Below are 17,245 nucleotides of genomic sequence, written 5' to 3'. Positions count from 1 at the left end.
AGTGTCTGTTCCCCAGAGGGACTCTCTCTGCGTGATACATTCTGCATCATTTTGTTGTCACTATGATCTTTTTTGAGTGACAGTAATAACCCGTTCATCTGACTTTTTGAGGGAATAAGTGTTTTATGTAAGTTATTTCCTAGATAATTATTTAGATATCAAGTCTTTAAAAGGTTAAGTTTTCCCTTTTTGATAGATGGCTTGATAGCATATTTTACATACTCACTTTTCCAGGGAGGGAATCCTGGACATAGTTTACTCTCTCTGGTGATTTGGAGTATTATGAGCTTCATCTGTTGCACTCTTCTGTAATATGGAGGTATCTTTGGGGACAGTGGGACTGTGCAGGAATTGATAAATGGTCCAGAATTGCTTAGATTGTTTGAATTCTTTCTTCTGCTTTTGGTAATACTCCTCCTTGCTCTCTCCCATCCTCTATCACGGCCCTTCCTTAGTTTTCTCTTGCTTTGTCCGGTTTTACTTTATCCTGGGCATCTTCCTCATTCCTGTGTCTTGCAGTTTTTAATCTGCTTCTAGTTAACTAACCAGATAAGTAGAATGGACTCAAGAAACACTAAATAGTCTGCATTAGGGCCTGGGATCTGGCTAAATTAAGAAACTTTAGTATTTCCTTTTTGAAGTCATTAAAAAAAACCTTTTTACTGAAGTATGGGATACATACAGAAAAATGCATAACATCATTAGTGTACAACTCAATGAATATTAAATCCTAAAGTGATACTGAAGGACAGAAATGGTATGGACATAACAGAAGCAGAAGATATTAAGAGGTGGCAAGAATACACAGAAGAACTATACAAAAAAGGTCTTAATGACTCAGACAACCATGATGGTGTGATCACTCCCCTAGAGCCAGACATCCTGGAGTATGATGTCAAGTGGGCCTTAGGAAGCATCACTGTGAAAAAAACTAGTGGAGGTGATGAAATTCCAGCTGAACTATTTCAAATCCTAAAAGATGATGCTGTGAAAGTGCTTCACTCAATATGCCAACAAATTTGGAAAACTCAGTAGTGGCCACAGGACTGGAAAAGGTCAGTTTTCATTCCAATCCCAAAGGCAATGCCAAAGAATGCTCAAACTACCACACAATTGCCCTTGTTTCACACACTAGCAAAGTAATGCTGAAAATTCACCAAGCTAGGATTCAACAGTATGTGAACCGAGAACTTCGAGATGTTCAAGCTGGATTTAGAAAAGGCAGAGGAACCAGAGATCAAATTGCCAGCGTCCATTGGATCATCGAAAAAGCAAAAGAGTTTCAGAAGAACATCTGCTTCATTGACTATGCTAAAGTTTTTGACCATGTGGATCACAACAAACTGGAAAATTCTTCAAGAGATGGGAATACAAGATCAGCTTACCTGCCTCCTGAGAAATCTGTATGCAGGCCGAGAAGCAACAGTTAGAACCGGACGTGGAATAGCAGACTGGTTCCAAATTGGGAAAGGAAGATGTCAAGGTTGTATATTGTCACCCTGATTATTTAACTTATATGCAGAGTACATCTTTCGAAATGCCAGGCTGGATGAAGCACAAACTGGAATCAAGATTGCCAGGAGAAATATCAATAACCTCAGATATGCAGATGACACCACCCTTATGGCAGAAAGCGAAGAGGAACTAAAGAGCATCTTGATGAAAGTGAAAGAGAGAATAAAAAAACTGGCTTAAAACTCAGCATAAAAAAATGAAGATCATGGCATCCGGTTCCATCACTTCATGGCAAATAGATGGGGAAACAGTGAGAGACTTTATTTTCTTGGGCTCCAAAATCACTGCAGATGGTGACTGCAGCCATGAAATTAAAAGATGCTTGCTCCTTGGAAGAGAAGTTATGACCACCCTAGACAGCATATTAAAAAGCAGACACATTACCTTACTGACCAAGGTCCATCTAGTCAAAGCTATGGTTTTTCCAGTAGTTATGTATGGATGTGAGAGTTGGACCATAAAGAAAGCTGAGCACCAAAGAATTGATGCTTTTGAACTGTGGTGTTGGAGAAGACTCTTTGAGAGTCCCTTGGACTGCAAGGAGATCCAACCAGTCAATCCTAAAGGAAATCAGTCCTGAATATTCATTGCAAGGACTAATGTTGAAGCTGAAGCTCTGATACTTTGGCCTCCTGATGCAAAGAACTGACTCATTGGAAAAGACCCTGATTCTGGGAAAGAATGAAGGCAGAAGGAGAAGTGGATGACAGAGGATGAGATGGTTGGATGGCATCACCGACTGGATGCACATGAGTTTGAGCAAGTTCCAGAAGTTGGTGATGGACAGGGAAGCCTGGCGTGCTGCAGTCCATGGGGTCACAAAGAGTTGGACGCGACTGAACTGACTGAACTGAAAGTGATATTATCAACCAGATCAAGAAATGGGTTGTCACTAGCTGTCCAGAAGCTCCCTTTTTTTGGCTCCTCCCAAAACCTATATCCTCCCTCTTCCCCAAATGTAACCACTTTCCTGGCATCTAACATCATTGATTAGTTTTGCCTGATTTTGAATTTTACTATAAGTGAAATAAAAATATTTTTTATTAAAGACAGCTGTACTGAGATGTGATTTATATACTGTGTACTTGCCCATAAAGTGTATATAGAATTCCGTAATTTTGAATATATTCAGTGAGTTGTGCATGCAACATCTCAATTTTAGGACATTTTTATTATCCCCAAAGAAACCCCATATCAATTAGCAGTCATTGTTCATTGCCCCCAGGCTCCCAGTGCTAAATGTTCACTAATCTGCTGCTGGTTTCTATAGATTTTCTTATTCTGAACATTTCATAGAAATGGAATCATTCAACACTTGGCCCTTGTATTTGACTTCTTTCACCTAACCTGATGTTTTTCAAGGTTATGTTGTACCATGAATCACAACTTCATTCCCTGTGATGGCTGAAAAGTACTCCATTATATGAATGCACCATGTTCTGTTTATGACACGTGTTGATTGACATTGAGATTGTCTCTTCTCTTTGACTATTAATGAATAATGAGGCTGTGAACATTCGTCCCAGGTGGTGCAGTGGTAAAGAATCCACCTGCCAGCGCAGGAGACACAAAAGACTCGAGTTCGACCCCTGGGTCAGGAAGATCCCCTGAAGCAGGAAATGGCAACGTACTGCAGAAATCTTGCCTGGAGAAACCCATGGACAGAGGAGCCTGATGGCTTATAGTCCATGGGATTATAGAGAGTTGGACAAAACTGAGCGCCTGAGCACACACCCACACACGAATACTTAACTACAAATTTTTGTGTGGAAATGTGTTTTCATTTCTCTTGGATGTATACCTGGGAATGAAATTTCAGGGTCATATGGCAACTCCAAGTTTAACTTTTTGAGCACCTACCCAGCTGTTTGCACAGCGCCTGCAGCATTTTACATTCCCACCATCGCTTGTGTGAGGGTTCCAACTTCTCTACATCCTCGTCAGTATTTGTTATTGCCTGTCTTCTAGTATAGCTATCTTAGTGGGTGTGAAGTGGTATCTCAGTGGCTTTTATTTGCGGTAGGGAGTCTTTTGTGTCTGGTTTCTTTTGCCAGAATTCGTTTTGAGTAACATCTGTTCTGGTAAGTGTAATATCTAAAATATGGTAGAAAACTTGGAAAATATGTGACAGTTGAAAAAGGAAAATTGAAAATGTATAAAAGTTGTTTAGCATATTTTTTCCCCTGTTTTGTGTGTTTTAACATAATTGAGATCAAACTATAATTTTGCATTGTGTGATTGTCTTCATATTGTATTATATAAGTCATTTTTTTTAAACAACTCTTTAGATGAAGGTTCTAGTACCTATTTTTGGGTTGTTTCTGGTTGCAGTGAACATATTTTTAACATACAGTTTCATTTTGACTTTTTCTTCAGGATATTTAGAAGTGAAATTCCTGTCAGAGATTATTTATTTTGAAGGTTCTTAAATCATGTTGTTTCTTCATTTTGGGAAGGGTTGTGCCATTAGTAGTGTAAGAATGTCTGTCATACCCCACTGTTGCAGGAAAGAAATCCTGAAGTTGATAAGTGGGAAAGAGCATTTTATTGTTTTGATTTGCGTTTCTTCATTGATAGTGAAGGTCACACAGCTTCATCTGTTCTTTAAAGTGGGAAGACGCCCATATGAGAGTGACATTGGGATAATTTAGGGAATTACCCGGTTTGAATTTCACAGACTTCTTTTTGTTTGCTCTCTGTGTCTTCACATACTCTTTGAGTTAGCTTTCATGTTCTACAGGCAGATAAACAAGTCCTGTACCGACTGTGTGTGTATGCCTGTGTGCTAAGTAGCTTCAGACATGTCTGACTCTCTGTGACCCCATAGACTGTAGCCTGCCAGGCTCCTCTGTTCTTGGGATTCTCCCGGAAAGCATTCTGGAGTGGGTTGCCATGCCCTCCTCCAGGGGAATCTTCTCGACCCAGGGATCAACCCTTGTCTCTGGCATCTCCTGCATTGGCAGGCGGGGAATCCTCCCTGTACTGACTAGCATTGGCTGAAATTGGGGCATGTCAGACCAGGTCTAGACTGGAAAGGTTCTAGCACTTTCCCCGGGAAAGCACAGAGCCTGAATAAGCTGGAGGCTGCCCCTGTGGTGGTTGTGTGCTGCCTGCTTCTCGAAGTGAGGGTTGAAGGAACCCGCGGAGGCTGGCCAGATTTGGAGACTACAGCTGTGTGTGGCTTCCTAGTCAGCCTGGCCCAGCTGTCAGGCATGCACAGTGCTGGGCGTGGAGGAGAGTGATATGGCAGGTCTGTGACCTGAAAGCCTCGTGAGCCAGTTAAAATTTATTTGGAGTGCTCTGGGTTTATGGCAATATGAATGTGTAATTCATAGTGAAATTGACTGGGTCTCTGCTTATGAATAACATCTCTTGATTACTAGTAATTAATGTTTTAGTTATCAAAATGCAATCAGAATATTGATTCAAAGCAAGATTATTTCCAGAATAATTTGAGTCCCTTTAGAAAATTGTCTGTTTGGTCAAAAACATTTTAGATCTGATTATCATGAAATACCAACATATTCAAAATCATGAGGATGTATACTTTGCCAGTGAACACACACACTGATTATAGAAGTTTATTTGGCCCTGGAGTAGTTCAGGGCCTCATGCCTCCCCCTCTCTTGTCTTTGCCACTCTGTTCCACCTCCAGTTATGGGTAGGTCTCTTTGTTGCTGTTGTTCAGTCACTAAGTCATATCCAATGCTCGCGACCCCATGAACCATATAGCATACCAGGCAGGAATGCTGGAATGTTCAAGAATACTTCTCTGTTCATGGGCATTTCCAGGCAAGAATACTAGAGTGGGTTGCCAGTTCCTTCTCCAAGGGATCTTCCTGGACCAGGGATCGAACCCATGTCTTCTGCATTGACAGGCGGACTCCTTACCATGGAGCCACTGGGGAAACCCATAGTTCTCTTCACTTCCACCCCGCAGGGGAGTGACCCTCAGTTGAGAACGTCACTGGCCTCTGTGAAGGTGAGCAGGACCATGTGCTGAGCCCATAAGCCAAGCCCCTGTTTCCCCCTTGTCTTCCCACCCCTTCATCAGGAAGCTGAGGCTGCTGCTCTGTTTTTCTCTTCCTAGAGCTGAGCTTTCACCTCCCACCCTGCAAGCCGGGAGGCCTAAAAAGACCCCTGGTGGGTGGCTGGAGGCATAAACTCTCTTTCTTTCCTCTCTCTTTCCCTCATTTTTCTTTGGTCCTGGTTGCTTTTCCCCCTACTGGTAAGATCCAAAGGTTGATTTAGGTTTTGGGTTTATGATTAATAAGGCAGGAAACTTTGATTTGAAACTCGCAAGATCTGTCTAGCAGAGAAAAAAATTCTTAGCATAGTGCAGCCTGACTCTTAGGGATTTGGGGCCAAAACCTCAGCTAGAAATAAGGTCTGTTTGTTTTGTTGGTGGTTTTTTTCTTTTTTTTTTGCCAGCCCTTTGTGTGAATGAGATTCGGTTCCTTGGCCAAAATACTAGAGTGTGCTAAGATCTCCTTGTGTACCACTTGGTTATCGTTATCAACAAATTCATTTAGAAAATGTGGAAAACAGTGAAATATGTAAAGGAAAAAATCATTCCAAACTTGCCCCTTTAAGGTAACGGTTATTAATGTTTTGGTGTATATTTACAAGGATAAAAAGCTAAAAGATCTTTAAAAAATGTTTTTTCAAAGTTTGAAACCAAACTCATATGTAGTTTTCTATCTTCTTTCCACTGAATTTTATTATATATATATTTTTAGTATTTTCTAAAACTTTCAAACGTTTGTAATGTTCTGTGGGAGGACTATACAGTAACTTCTTGGATTTTTAGATGGCTTTTCCAGTTTTTGTTTTGAGTGTGTTTATTTATTTTGGCTGTGCTGGGTCTCTGTTGTTGCGGAGGGCTTTCTCTAGTTCTGAGCGGGCGCCCCTCTCTAGCTGCGGTGTGCAGGCTGCTCACCGCAGTGCCTTCTCTCACTGTGGAGCATGGCCTCCAGGGCCCGTGAGCTTCCGTAGCTGTCGGCACAGGGGCTCAGTAGCTGTGGCTTGCCCGGCTTAGTTGCCCATAGCATGTGGAATCTTCCCAGACCAGAGATCAAACCTGTGTCCTCTTCATTGGCAGATGGACTCGCCTCCACTCTGCCACTAGGAAAGTCCCTGTTTTGAATTTTAACTGTTGAAGATTATTGCATTTCCCATATGATGACCTTTTAGTCACATCAGGGCTTGGGTGTTTCCTTTTTTGATTTTGTTGATAGCTAAAATTCTCCCTCTTCCTTCTTCTTCTTTTTTTTTTTTTTTAAGTTTTTTAAAAAGCTCTATTTTACTATAGTTGGGAAGAATCTTAGATTGTGTAGGAAAATGTCGAGGAGACTAAAAAGAAGACACTTGAGTTTCTTGAGTTAGTTGATCGGATGCATAAACACATTTTGGTGACCCAAGTTAACTTTGGAGTTGGCTCGGCTTGGCCAGTAAGAGGGTCCTAGGACGGATGGAATGACGAGATCAGAGTCATCTCCACCAGCAGGCCAGCCTGAGCATTATAAGGTGAACGCTCCCCTTTATATTTGCTATTGGCAGACAGATGCAGCTCTCCCAGGGCAGATGGTTGACTCTCTGGTTTGCTTTCTGTAGCAACCGGGGATGCTCAGGCAGGGCATATTTCTTCACATGCAGCAAGCTGATCTGCTGACATAGTCCGAATTCCTCCTTACTCCTTGAATAATAACATTTCAATTAGATAGATTGCATTTTTCTTTCTGGGCCATATTTCAGTCATAGGAAAAAATGCTAATTAGAACAAAACAGACACTGATTAACACAGATTTATTTAAAAGCAAAGCAGCTCCCAGAAGCCTCAGGCTTGGTGCAACTGTAGGTCAGTCTCCAGCATATGTTTTGTGTCAGCATTGAGACTGGCGCTCAGGATGAAGAACCCAAGCCCTACATGATCCTGAGTTGTATAATGGAAAAAACTATTCATTGAAAAAAGTAATTATGGGTAAAAATGTTTCAAGGTCATTTTAATCAGATACGGGCTTCCCTGGTGGCTCAGCTAGTAAAGAATCCACCTGCAATGTGGGAGACTTGGGTTTAGTCCCTGGGTTGGGACGATCCCCTGGAGAAGGGAAAGGTTACCCACTCCAGTATTCTGGCCTGGAAAATTCCATGGACTTTATAGTCCATGGGGTTGCAAAGAGTCAGACAGGACTGAGTGACTTTCACTTTAATCATATGAGGTTGGAGAATAGTGATAACACTGGACAAGTTACTTTACTGAGCCCAAGGTCTGTAAATAATGATGTTAATATTGTACTTAACAGCCTAGGGAATTTCTGGGGATTAATTTTTATAGGAAATAACACTTATAAAAGAATTAGTACAAAGCCTGATACATTAAAGGCACTCTAATATTAACTTGTTATTATTATTCTTTGTGTCACGTACTGTATTTGCTAGGTTTCTAGAAAATAATAGTGAATAAGACATCCCCGAGCAGTCTAGTGGTAGAGACAGATATGAGATTACGTATCCTGGTGTTTTGAATAAAATGCAGTAATTGATGTAATGCAGTTATGACAAAAGAGCCTCCCGTAAGTTTTCAATGCTTTTGGAACTGAAAATTTAGTGTATTTTTAGCATGGCATGCTCTGTCTCAGTCGTGGCTTCACATTAGAAATAGAATTATTAAATCACATTTGAAAAACAAAACTGTTGATGAACAGGCCCCACCATAGACCTAATTAAGTCAGTATCCCATGGCTGCTGCCACTTATGGTTTTTATTTGTTAAATAAAATTTCCCAGGTGATTCTGTTGTACCACCATGAGCCAAGAGCCAGTGCCTTAGATATTTCCTTCTCTTTTTCTTTGTCATTTTCCAGGATTATACTATACCATAGGCTAATTCCTTGCTTTTTTCTTGACTTTTGAAACTTACATGATGACAGGTATTTTGAGTTTAAAATGCTTTTGTGATTTCATGAAAGCCTCACAGTGGTCAATTTAAAAAAGTGTTATCATCCCCGTTTTGCAAAAAAGATAGCCAAGGCTCAGAAAAACTATACATTAAGTAAAAGTTGGGCTTAAACCCAGGTATTCAGAATCCAGTCTTTCTGTTTCTACTGCATTTCTACCAGAAATATTCAACCAGTGTGGAAATACTTGAAGGTCTTCTCTTGCTGCTGTGTTTTCTATTGATACAGCTTTATGATCTGTTGAAAAGTCTTGTTCATTGTTCATCTGGCTGAACCACTTGTGGTCTGTTTCTTTTATTCTGGCTCTAATGCTCTCGACCATACTTCCAGCCTTAGCTATAATTTCTTGAAATGCACTAGCCATTTCTCAGTCCTTCTATTACAACTTTTTCTTTTATAAAAGAAGAATAAACCCTTTCCTAATTTTTATTTCATCAGTAAGTTCCTGCCACCAAGTTGTTCTGGTATATATTAATTTAATATTGAAAACTAGTAACTATACGTATCCCTTGCTGTCCAAATCTGTTTTCCTTTCTAAATTTGGAACTTGAGAACTTGGACATAGGGGATACCTGTGCTTGAGCTACCCTTTGTTTGGCTGTCGGTCTGGAAGGATCAAGGAGCTCTGTACCAGAATAACTCACTCTTCCTTACGGCCAAACGTGAACACATGAACAAGTGGTGTGTGGCGATCTCTGCAGGCCTCGCTGAGCTGTCGTTCCCTAGAAGGAAACTCCTTTCCCGTTGCCTCCTTCCTCCTCTTTCTCCTCTCCTCCCCAGGGTCCCAGCTCCACCTTTCTGAGGAAGGAGAGGGAGCAGAGGGAGATCCTGGGGGGTGGGAGTGGAGGGCATTCCAGGCGTAGGGACCGTGGAGGCCGTCCAGTCTCTTTCAAGGGCGGTAGTTGCCCCGGCTGGCTTAGTCCTGAGGGCCTCTCTGCCTCGTTTGCGCTGTTATGTGAATAGACCTCCCCACCGCAGGTGAAGATACAGGGAGGAAGGGCTGGATGAAGGTCACAGAGAGCCCTGTTGAATGTGGCTGTGTCCTATACCCTGGCATGGAATTCTGTTTTACAGACACTTTGTCTGTCCCTGTTTTTTATGGGTCGTATCTGCTTTTACGGTTTTCATCGATTAGTACCAATTGCATCCCCTATGTTTTTAGTTAGGTTTTTCATCAGCTTAAGTGTCCAGAAGGTCAGATATAAGAGATGAAACTTTTCTCAGGACAAGTGCTTATCGTTCTGTCCTTTCCAGCATAGCTCAGAAACCAAGTTTCAGTTTTATATCTTTCTCTTAAAATGTAAATATATTGTCCTCCCAAGTTCTTCTATTCTTTTCCAGAATCACTGAAAGTAAATTCTGTGTTCCTTCTGGCATAGAACCAAGGAAAGTGAGTGGTGATTTGGTTTGATGAGTTTTGGCAAGCTACCTTTTCTCCTAAAGAGTAAGCCAACTCCTGATCGTTCATGTCAGATATTGCCACATCCATTCCCCATGGAAGGAAATCACCAATAGCCACTGCTTTGTCATCTTTTTGGAGTTAGGTAAAGGATGTCTTGAACCAGTTACTGTATTTTCCCTGGAGCCCAGGATTCTGCTGCTTCAGTCCTAGGGCTGTATGGAATGAAAGGACCTCATGTCATGTCTAATTTTTTTTTTGAACTCCAGTTGGATAGACTTCATTCTTTTTCTTTTCTGCTTCCAACTCATTTTTTCCCCCCTTTAAGGGAGAAAAAACATTCTCTGTAGTTCTAGACCTTAAGGTTTTATTTGAAGTGTGAAGAGAAATTTTAAGAGGTTTGAAGGCCCTAAAAATGTGTTTTGACTTTTACTCATTGTTTAGTAACTAGATGTTAGGGATCATCTTGAATGAAAAATTGGAGAGATGGTTAGGTTTATTTATAGTAGTACATAAAGTATTTAAAGCAGCAGTTTCCAGTTTAATGTTTTTACAAATCAGCCTCATACGCAGATTCTGCAAAGTAGACACAGATGTGTAAGGTTACACAGATGTGTAATTTTACAGATGTGTAATTTTAAGAGGGTTCATACTCTTGTCATAGAAGTGACAAATTTATATGATTTCTCAGATGGCAGAAATATTTACAAATGACATATTCTAGTGATAATCAACTTTAAAAAAAATCTGCAAAACTAGAGGAGGATTAACTTTATGACATCAAATAAACTAAGATTTAATTAGAAAAAAAATGATAAAAGACAAATGACAACAGTGTCAGATGAGGCCCCAAAGAAAAACCAAATCACTTGCTGGTATTCTAGGGGCAGAGTTTGGGTAAAGATGTGAGATGCCAGGGTCTCTGTGCTGGTCCAGCTCAAGTGCTTCCTTGTGTGAGCAGTGGTCAGGTTCAGTGAGTTCCCCGAGACAGCCAGCGGTGTGGGGCGGGGCCGCGCTGGAGCCCAGGCTCCTCGGCTCCTGTTATGTTCCCTCTTCTGTAACACACATTAAAGGATGGTTCCTAGATTATTCTGTGTTTTGGTTTGTCTGGGGAAGAAGTGAAATGGTCCCAGTAGTCCCTTGGGTCTCTGCAGTGGGAAGAAGTCACCGCTGTGAAGAGGGAAAGGAGCCTTTGTGTTGTGTTTGTTCAGTGAGGTTTCCTGTAAAATCTCCTTTAATTTGAGATGCTGTGATTTAGGATGGGCTTGGCCCTAGAGCAGATTTGGCTGTAGTTAGAGAGGGCTGTGGAAGTCCTGTTGCTTGTCGAGTCGTGCCCAACAAGAATCTTGCTGAGCAGCTTCAGCACATCACCTTTTACACAGCGATTGGAGAAGTGCTGGATGAGTTGAAGTGATAATGGCAGGAAGCGTAAATCAAGTTTCATGCCATCTTGATAAAGAATTGAATGTTGTCCCCACCCTGAATTTGATGGACACTGTGCATAAAGTATCTGTTTTGACACATAGAGAAGCATTTTATTTCCGCTAATTTGTTTCTTAGGACGCATATGCTGGGAACTACCCCTCCTCTACTTTGGAAGTAAATAAAGGAGAGGGTCTTGAGCAGAAGCTGGTTATGCTGCCAGCATTTTGCATGCTTCATCTATATGCCAGGAGGCTTGTCTTTATCCCTGCTGAAACAAAAGTTCCTCTTGGCAGTTGGCCTCTGCTTCCTCCAGAAAACAAAAACAGCGTTCCTGCCGCCCTGTCTGTAACTTCTCTGAATCCGTAACTATCCTTCCCTCCTCTGCTGTCTCTCCCCGCTCCTGTTTAAGGCAGCTCCTCTGCCTCTTTTCCCAGTCCTTCCTTCTCCCTTTACTGGAGAACCCTTTCTTCAAGCGTGTCCTTTCGGTTTGTTAGCTTCTTCCCTCAGCACTTAAGTCCCTCTGTCCTTTAAGTGCGCCCTCTGGAGAATTAGAGCATCACTCTTCCTTCCTTTTATAACGAAGCTTCTTGGATACGAAGAGTGGTATTCTTGATACCGTTCAGCTGCCTTGCCTTTTCTTCTCCTTTGCCTTCTCTGATCTGTGTCACTGAAATGGAGCAGGAATCAGTCTCTTAATTTGCTATTGTGAAGTATCCCCCTCTGTGCTTGTCATCCCTGACTTTCCTGTGGTGGTTTGAGTCGGTTCCATCTCCTTTAGGGTTTCTTCTCCTGCACCTGTGTGGTGCCGCTCTCCTCTGGCTGTTCTGTAGGATCCTCTTCTCAGGCTTCTTTTCTTGGGGCGTGTCCCTTGTGTAAGATTACGTCCCAGATGCCCACCTTTTCTCATTAAATGTTCCTTGGGTTATTTCTCTATGCTCATAGGATAGAGTGTCTTCCCGGTGGCTCAGATGGTAAAGAACATGCCTGCAACATGGAAGACACAGGTTCGATCCCTGGGTTGGGAAGATCCCCCTGGAGAAGGAAATAGCAACCCACTCCAGTTTTCTTGCCTGGAGAATCCCATGGGCAGAGGAGCCTGGAGGGCTACAGTCCATGGGGTTGCAAAGAGACATGACTGAGTGACTGACACTTTCACTTTCACAGGATAAGTGTATGTGCTCTGATTGAACTTACCAGCTCAGATCTTCTCCCTGAGCACCAGACCTCTCCTCACTGGGGATCCTGTGAGTCCCGCAGACTTATCTTGTTCACAGTTCCGCAGGCCCCCGTCTCTTCCTCTGTTCCCAGTTTCTTTATCCACCGAAATCAGAAGCTAAGAGCCTCGGTGTCATCCAGATGTCTTCTGTGTACCACTCAGTATAGCGTCGTCACTCGTGGGTTTCTCTTCCCGCCTGAATCAGCTGCAGGCTCACCTGCTAGTGCTGCTGATTTCTTTTCTTTCTTTGTTTTTACTGATCCATTTTTCTTTGCTAGGAGGTCTCTTTCTTCTGTGGATCACACTCTTCCACTGTCCATCACAGTGGCTCTAGTTTTGATTCTCCTAAATGAGAAAGTAATTATGGCCACAAGCCAAACCATTTCAAAATGGAGCAAGATGTCAAGCAGATGAGATGCTACAGAGGGATTGAGGAAAATGAAGACTGAGAAAGAAGGAATTAGACTCGGCGATCAGGTGGTGTCAGACCTCTGGTGAGTTCTGTAGTGCAGTGATCTCGTGGCCCACACCCACTCCCCCTTTTTCATACCTGCTTCTGAGGTGGTGTCCACATGGTATCCTTCAGGTCACACAAATTCTTGTTACCAGGGTCCTTTCTCTTCCTTGTTCCCTTTATTCTGTTAGTGAGCTTTGCCCATGACACCTCCATATTCTCTCTCATTTGTGTTCCTTTAAATTTTTTCCTCCTTAAATTCGAATTTTGTAAATCATCTTGTTACTCACATTGAATTTGGTCATCAGTTTGGGATGGTTCTTCCTAAGTAAAGATTTATCCCTTTTCATCTCTGTTATCATTATCTTAATTAGAAAATACAGTGGACAGTTAGTTCTTTGGCTTACTTTGTCATTCTTCAACTTTTAACACTGTTGATCACTCTCTCCTTAGCTATCTGCTCTTGACTCTTGGGACTTCATTATATTGATTTTCTTGCCACATCTTTGATGGCCTTTTCTTGGTCATCTTTAAGGGCCTCCTAAATAGAGCAGTCCTCTGGATTCTGTTCTCTGGCGGATCTCTCATGATCTTGTCTGGACAGTGTCAGTCATACTCATGATTTCAAGGACCACTCATCCCTTCACCCCGAAATCCTTGTCCTGAGCACAGACTCTTTCACTGAGTGCAAGACCTGTTTTTTTCAGTTGCTTACCAGGTATGTCCATTTGGAGGTTCCACAGAACTTCAGATACAGTGGATTCCAATGGGAATGCGTCACTCTCTTTTTCAGACTTCTTCCTTTTTTTTTTTTTTTTTTAATGTTGTTATGATGAAGGGACCCAGCAGCAGCCCATCATTCAGATAAAGACACATGAATGACGCTAATGCCTCCTTCCTCATTTTGCACACTCGTTAGGTCATGTGCTTGGGTGTGCTAAGTCGCTTCAGTCGTGTCCAACTCTTTATGACCCTGTGGACTGTAGCTCTCCAGGTTCCTCTCTCCATGGGATTCTCCAGGCAAGAATACTGGAGTGGGTTGCTGTGCTCTCCTCCAGGGGATCTTCCTGACCCAGGGATCAAAGCCCACGACTCTTATGTCTCCTGTACTGGCAGGTGGGTTCTTTACCACTTGGACCACCTGGGAAACCCTCATTAGGTCACAAATCTTATCAATTCTGCTGCCCCAATTTTGGAATCGCTTTCAAATTCGCCCTCACAGACTTAGCTTAGACCCTTAATCTCGTCTCATAGTTTCGTTTGTCTCCTAACTGTGCTTCCTTTGTGCAGTTGTCTCCCCTTCTTTCTCCCTGCTTTCAAATCCATTACTGATAGCTCACATTTGAGTGCTTATTATATGTCACTTATTTGTGAAATGTTCTGCATGTATTCACACTTAACCATCACACTAAACATTTATTATCCTTTTTACTTTGGAGCAGAGTAGGCCAGGCCTCACCAATAGTAAGCGGCAGGACAGAGATTTGAATTCAGGCTATATGCTTCAGAGCCCGTGATCTTAATTTTAATTCACTGCTTTACCTGCAGCCTTTCACTGGCTACTCCTCTTTGCAAAGACCAGAATCTTTGGAAGCAAGTCACTGTCACAGTCAAGGTGGTAGGGTTGGGGTTATGGGGGTTAAGGTCCAGCTCCTGGAGGAGAGATTCTTGACACATTATTTAGAATTATTCTTTAAGGGAGATTTGCCTCTTCCTACTTATTTACTCAGTCATTTACCTTATGTGGACTTATTTTATACTTTGGCTTATCATCCAACACTGTAATAAATACTTTTACCAATTCCCATTTTTTCTTTTACTTTAAAAAAACTTGAAGTTATAATTGGCATATAACATATTGGTTGCAAGTTAACATAATGATTTGGTATTTGTAACAGTTCTTATATTTAAGATGTTCAAGTTTCAACCGTTTTTTTTTGTTTTTTTTTTTCTATTAGTGAATTAGAAGTGAGTTTTTTTTCTATTAGAGGTCTTAGCATGCTGTTTTGATGGTTTCCTTTAGACCATGTTCCTAAAAGCAGGATTGTTGGGTCGGTGCATTTAAAAGTTTTTGGTGCACAGGTGGGGCTTTTCTGGTTTCATATCTGCTGTCTTTATAGGAAGTACTCACTAACACCCTTGAGATCTTGCATTCCTCTTTGGGATTATGGATGGTTTATCTTTAAAGCCAGAAACTCACTATTCATGTTGATTTATCTACCCGTTTAGAGTATTGTGTCAAAGAATGCACTGCAGTATCGGGGAAATTCCCAGCACGATGCCCAGGAGTTTCTGCTGTGGCTTTTGGACCGAGTTCACGAAGACCTCAATCACGCTGTGAAGCAGAGTGGCCAGCCTCCTCTGAAGGTAAGGGCACGCCCCTGGGGCGCTCAGGGAGTGCTGAGCTGGATGGAGGAAGGAGTGAGTGTAAATTCTTCCAAACCTCCTCTGGGTAGTTGTTGCAGTTTGTAGTTAGTTAATACTGTGAAATTGACTAAGTGAGTTTCGTGGATACTTAGAGGCTGTCTCCCGCTGCACTGCGGCCACCACCACTGTGCTGGCAGTTGTCAGGAACAAGAGTCGCTGTCTCCAAGGAGCTTACACTCGTGAGAGGGGACACATGTGCCTGTATACCTTTAGACTGACATTAGACTCAGTAAACTGTCTTTAAAGCAAAAATTTGCCTTCTATTCCAATGAGACATAGTCTGTAGATCACTGGAATGTGATCTACACACAAAGAGGAAATGTGTGAATGTCTCTGCTGTTAGGATTAGACTTGAGTGTAGGAACTGAACCCTTAGAATATTCTTACTGAAAATCAGTGATTCATTATCAGTTTTTTTTTTAATGTAGTCTTAATATGACAGACAAAATGATTTATGTAATGGAAATAAAGTGTTGTTCTCCTCTCATAGCTTTAAAAAATTTTGATAATTCTATTCTATACCTCAGATTTTAAATTTCTAGTTTTGGTAAGCTGTTAAATTATTCTGATTCAAGGTCCTTTGACCCTGAACATTCTGTACTGTCATATGACTGTGCGCTTGTAGCTGACTCTCCCTCCAGATTAAGACATACTCAAGATCAGGCGCTGTGTCTTACCTCTCTTTGTATCCTTATGCCTTTTGCAGCTCTCTCTGCACGTGGTACCTGATGCTCAGTAACTAACTGTGGTGATGGGGAGGGGGATGAAAAACTTAGGTAAAATGTGAGTAGAATGATTAGGCCTAAGTAGGCAGCAGAGCTAATAGGTGCTAGAGAATAAATTCCCTTTAGGCAGGAATTGGTACTTTTGAATGGTTGAGATTATTCCCTGGAAGAGGTTGGAGGGAGCCTGTTGAGAGCAGGAGGAGGATTGCAGCGCTCAGGGGAAGGACTGCCCAAGGGCCTGGATGGTGTGGAGAGACGGACAAGCGCTGTGTCTGGGAGAGCCTGTGAGGCCATGAATCCATGCGACCCACGTCCTGGCAGCTGTGTTCTGGTTCCTTGAGCAGATGCCTTTCCCTGAAACATCTGGATCTGATGCAGATCTGGCAAAGGCAGTCTGGGACATTTGTGACATCTTTAGGCTCATCATCAGTTAAGACCTGGCACTTCTAGTCTGTGAAGTTGTACTTTATTTATTATTTTTAGCCACCATCAGAGACTGATATGATGCCTGAGGGACCATCTTTTCCTGTCTGTAGCACTTTTGTACAAGAACTTTTTCAAGCCCAATACAGGTATGAGCAAATTAAATTTCCCTTATGTTGTCTGCTTATATAGTTCGAGGTGATCTTAATGGGAGTGTCTTACATTCTTATTTTTGAAGATCTTCTTTGACGTGTCCTCATTGTCAGAAGCAGAGCAACACCTTTGATCCTTTCCTCTGCATTTCTTTGCCAATTCCTCTACCCCACACAAGGTAAGAACAGAGTTAATCAAATTAAACCTGTGTTCCTATATGTTCCTTTTCTTCCGTAGGTTCCTCTGTCGGGGCTTCTTACATATTTAGACAAGTAATAGCATTAGTGATAAATTGAATGCAGGCATTATTAAGGCCTTAGAGAAATTTATAAATGCCAGTCTGGGCCTGTAGGGTCGGCAGGTACATGGGGCAGGCAAGTCTTTTTGGTTGGTCTGGTTGTATTCTGTTCAGCTGGTTGTCCACCTGTAGTATGGGAGCTGGAGAAGGTTGTCGAGTGCCTCCTGGAGCCTCTAGAGACCTTGCATTACACTTTTAAATTAGCTGTTTTATTTGAACTGTTCCTCAAAAAAAAAAGTTACGCTGTTTTAAAGA

At 42.0% G+C, this 17,245-nt stretch overlaps 1 protein-coding gene across 1 annotated transcript in view; it reads left to right on the top strand.

Moving 5' to 3' along the window:
* USP31 (ubiquitin specific peptidase 31) overlaps positions 1-17,245 on the top strand; it is an 83,902-nt gene that overhangs the window by 23,837 nt on the left and 42,820 nt on the right. The window contains exons 2-4 of the mRNA XM_040257778.1: positions 15,194-15,331; positions 16,600-16,688; positions 16,778-16,870. Of these exons, the coding sequence (XP_040113712.1) occupies positions 15,194-15,331; positions 16,600-16,688; positions 16,778-16,870 (320 nt within the window). The remainder of the gene's footprint in view (positions 1-15,193; positions 15,332-16,599; positions 16,689-16,777; positions 16,871-17,245) is intronic.

The sequence above is a fragment of the Oryx dammah genome, unplaced genomic scaffold (assembly GCF_014754425.2).
Source record: "Oryx dammah isolate SB20612 unplaced genomic scaffold, SCBI_Odam_1.1 HiC_scaffold_2, whole genome shotgun sequence".
Taxonomy (NCBI): Eukaryota; Metazoa; Chordata; class Mammalia; order Artiodactyla; family Bovidae; genus Oryx; species Oryx dammah.
This window is presented reverse-complemented; position numbering and strand designations above follow the sequence as displayed.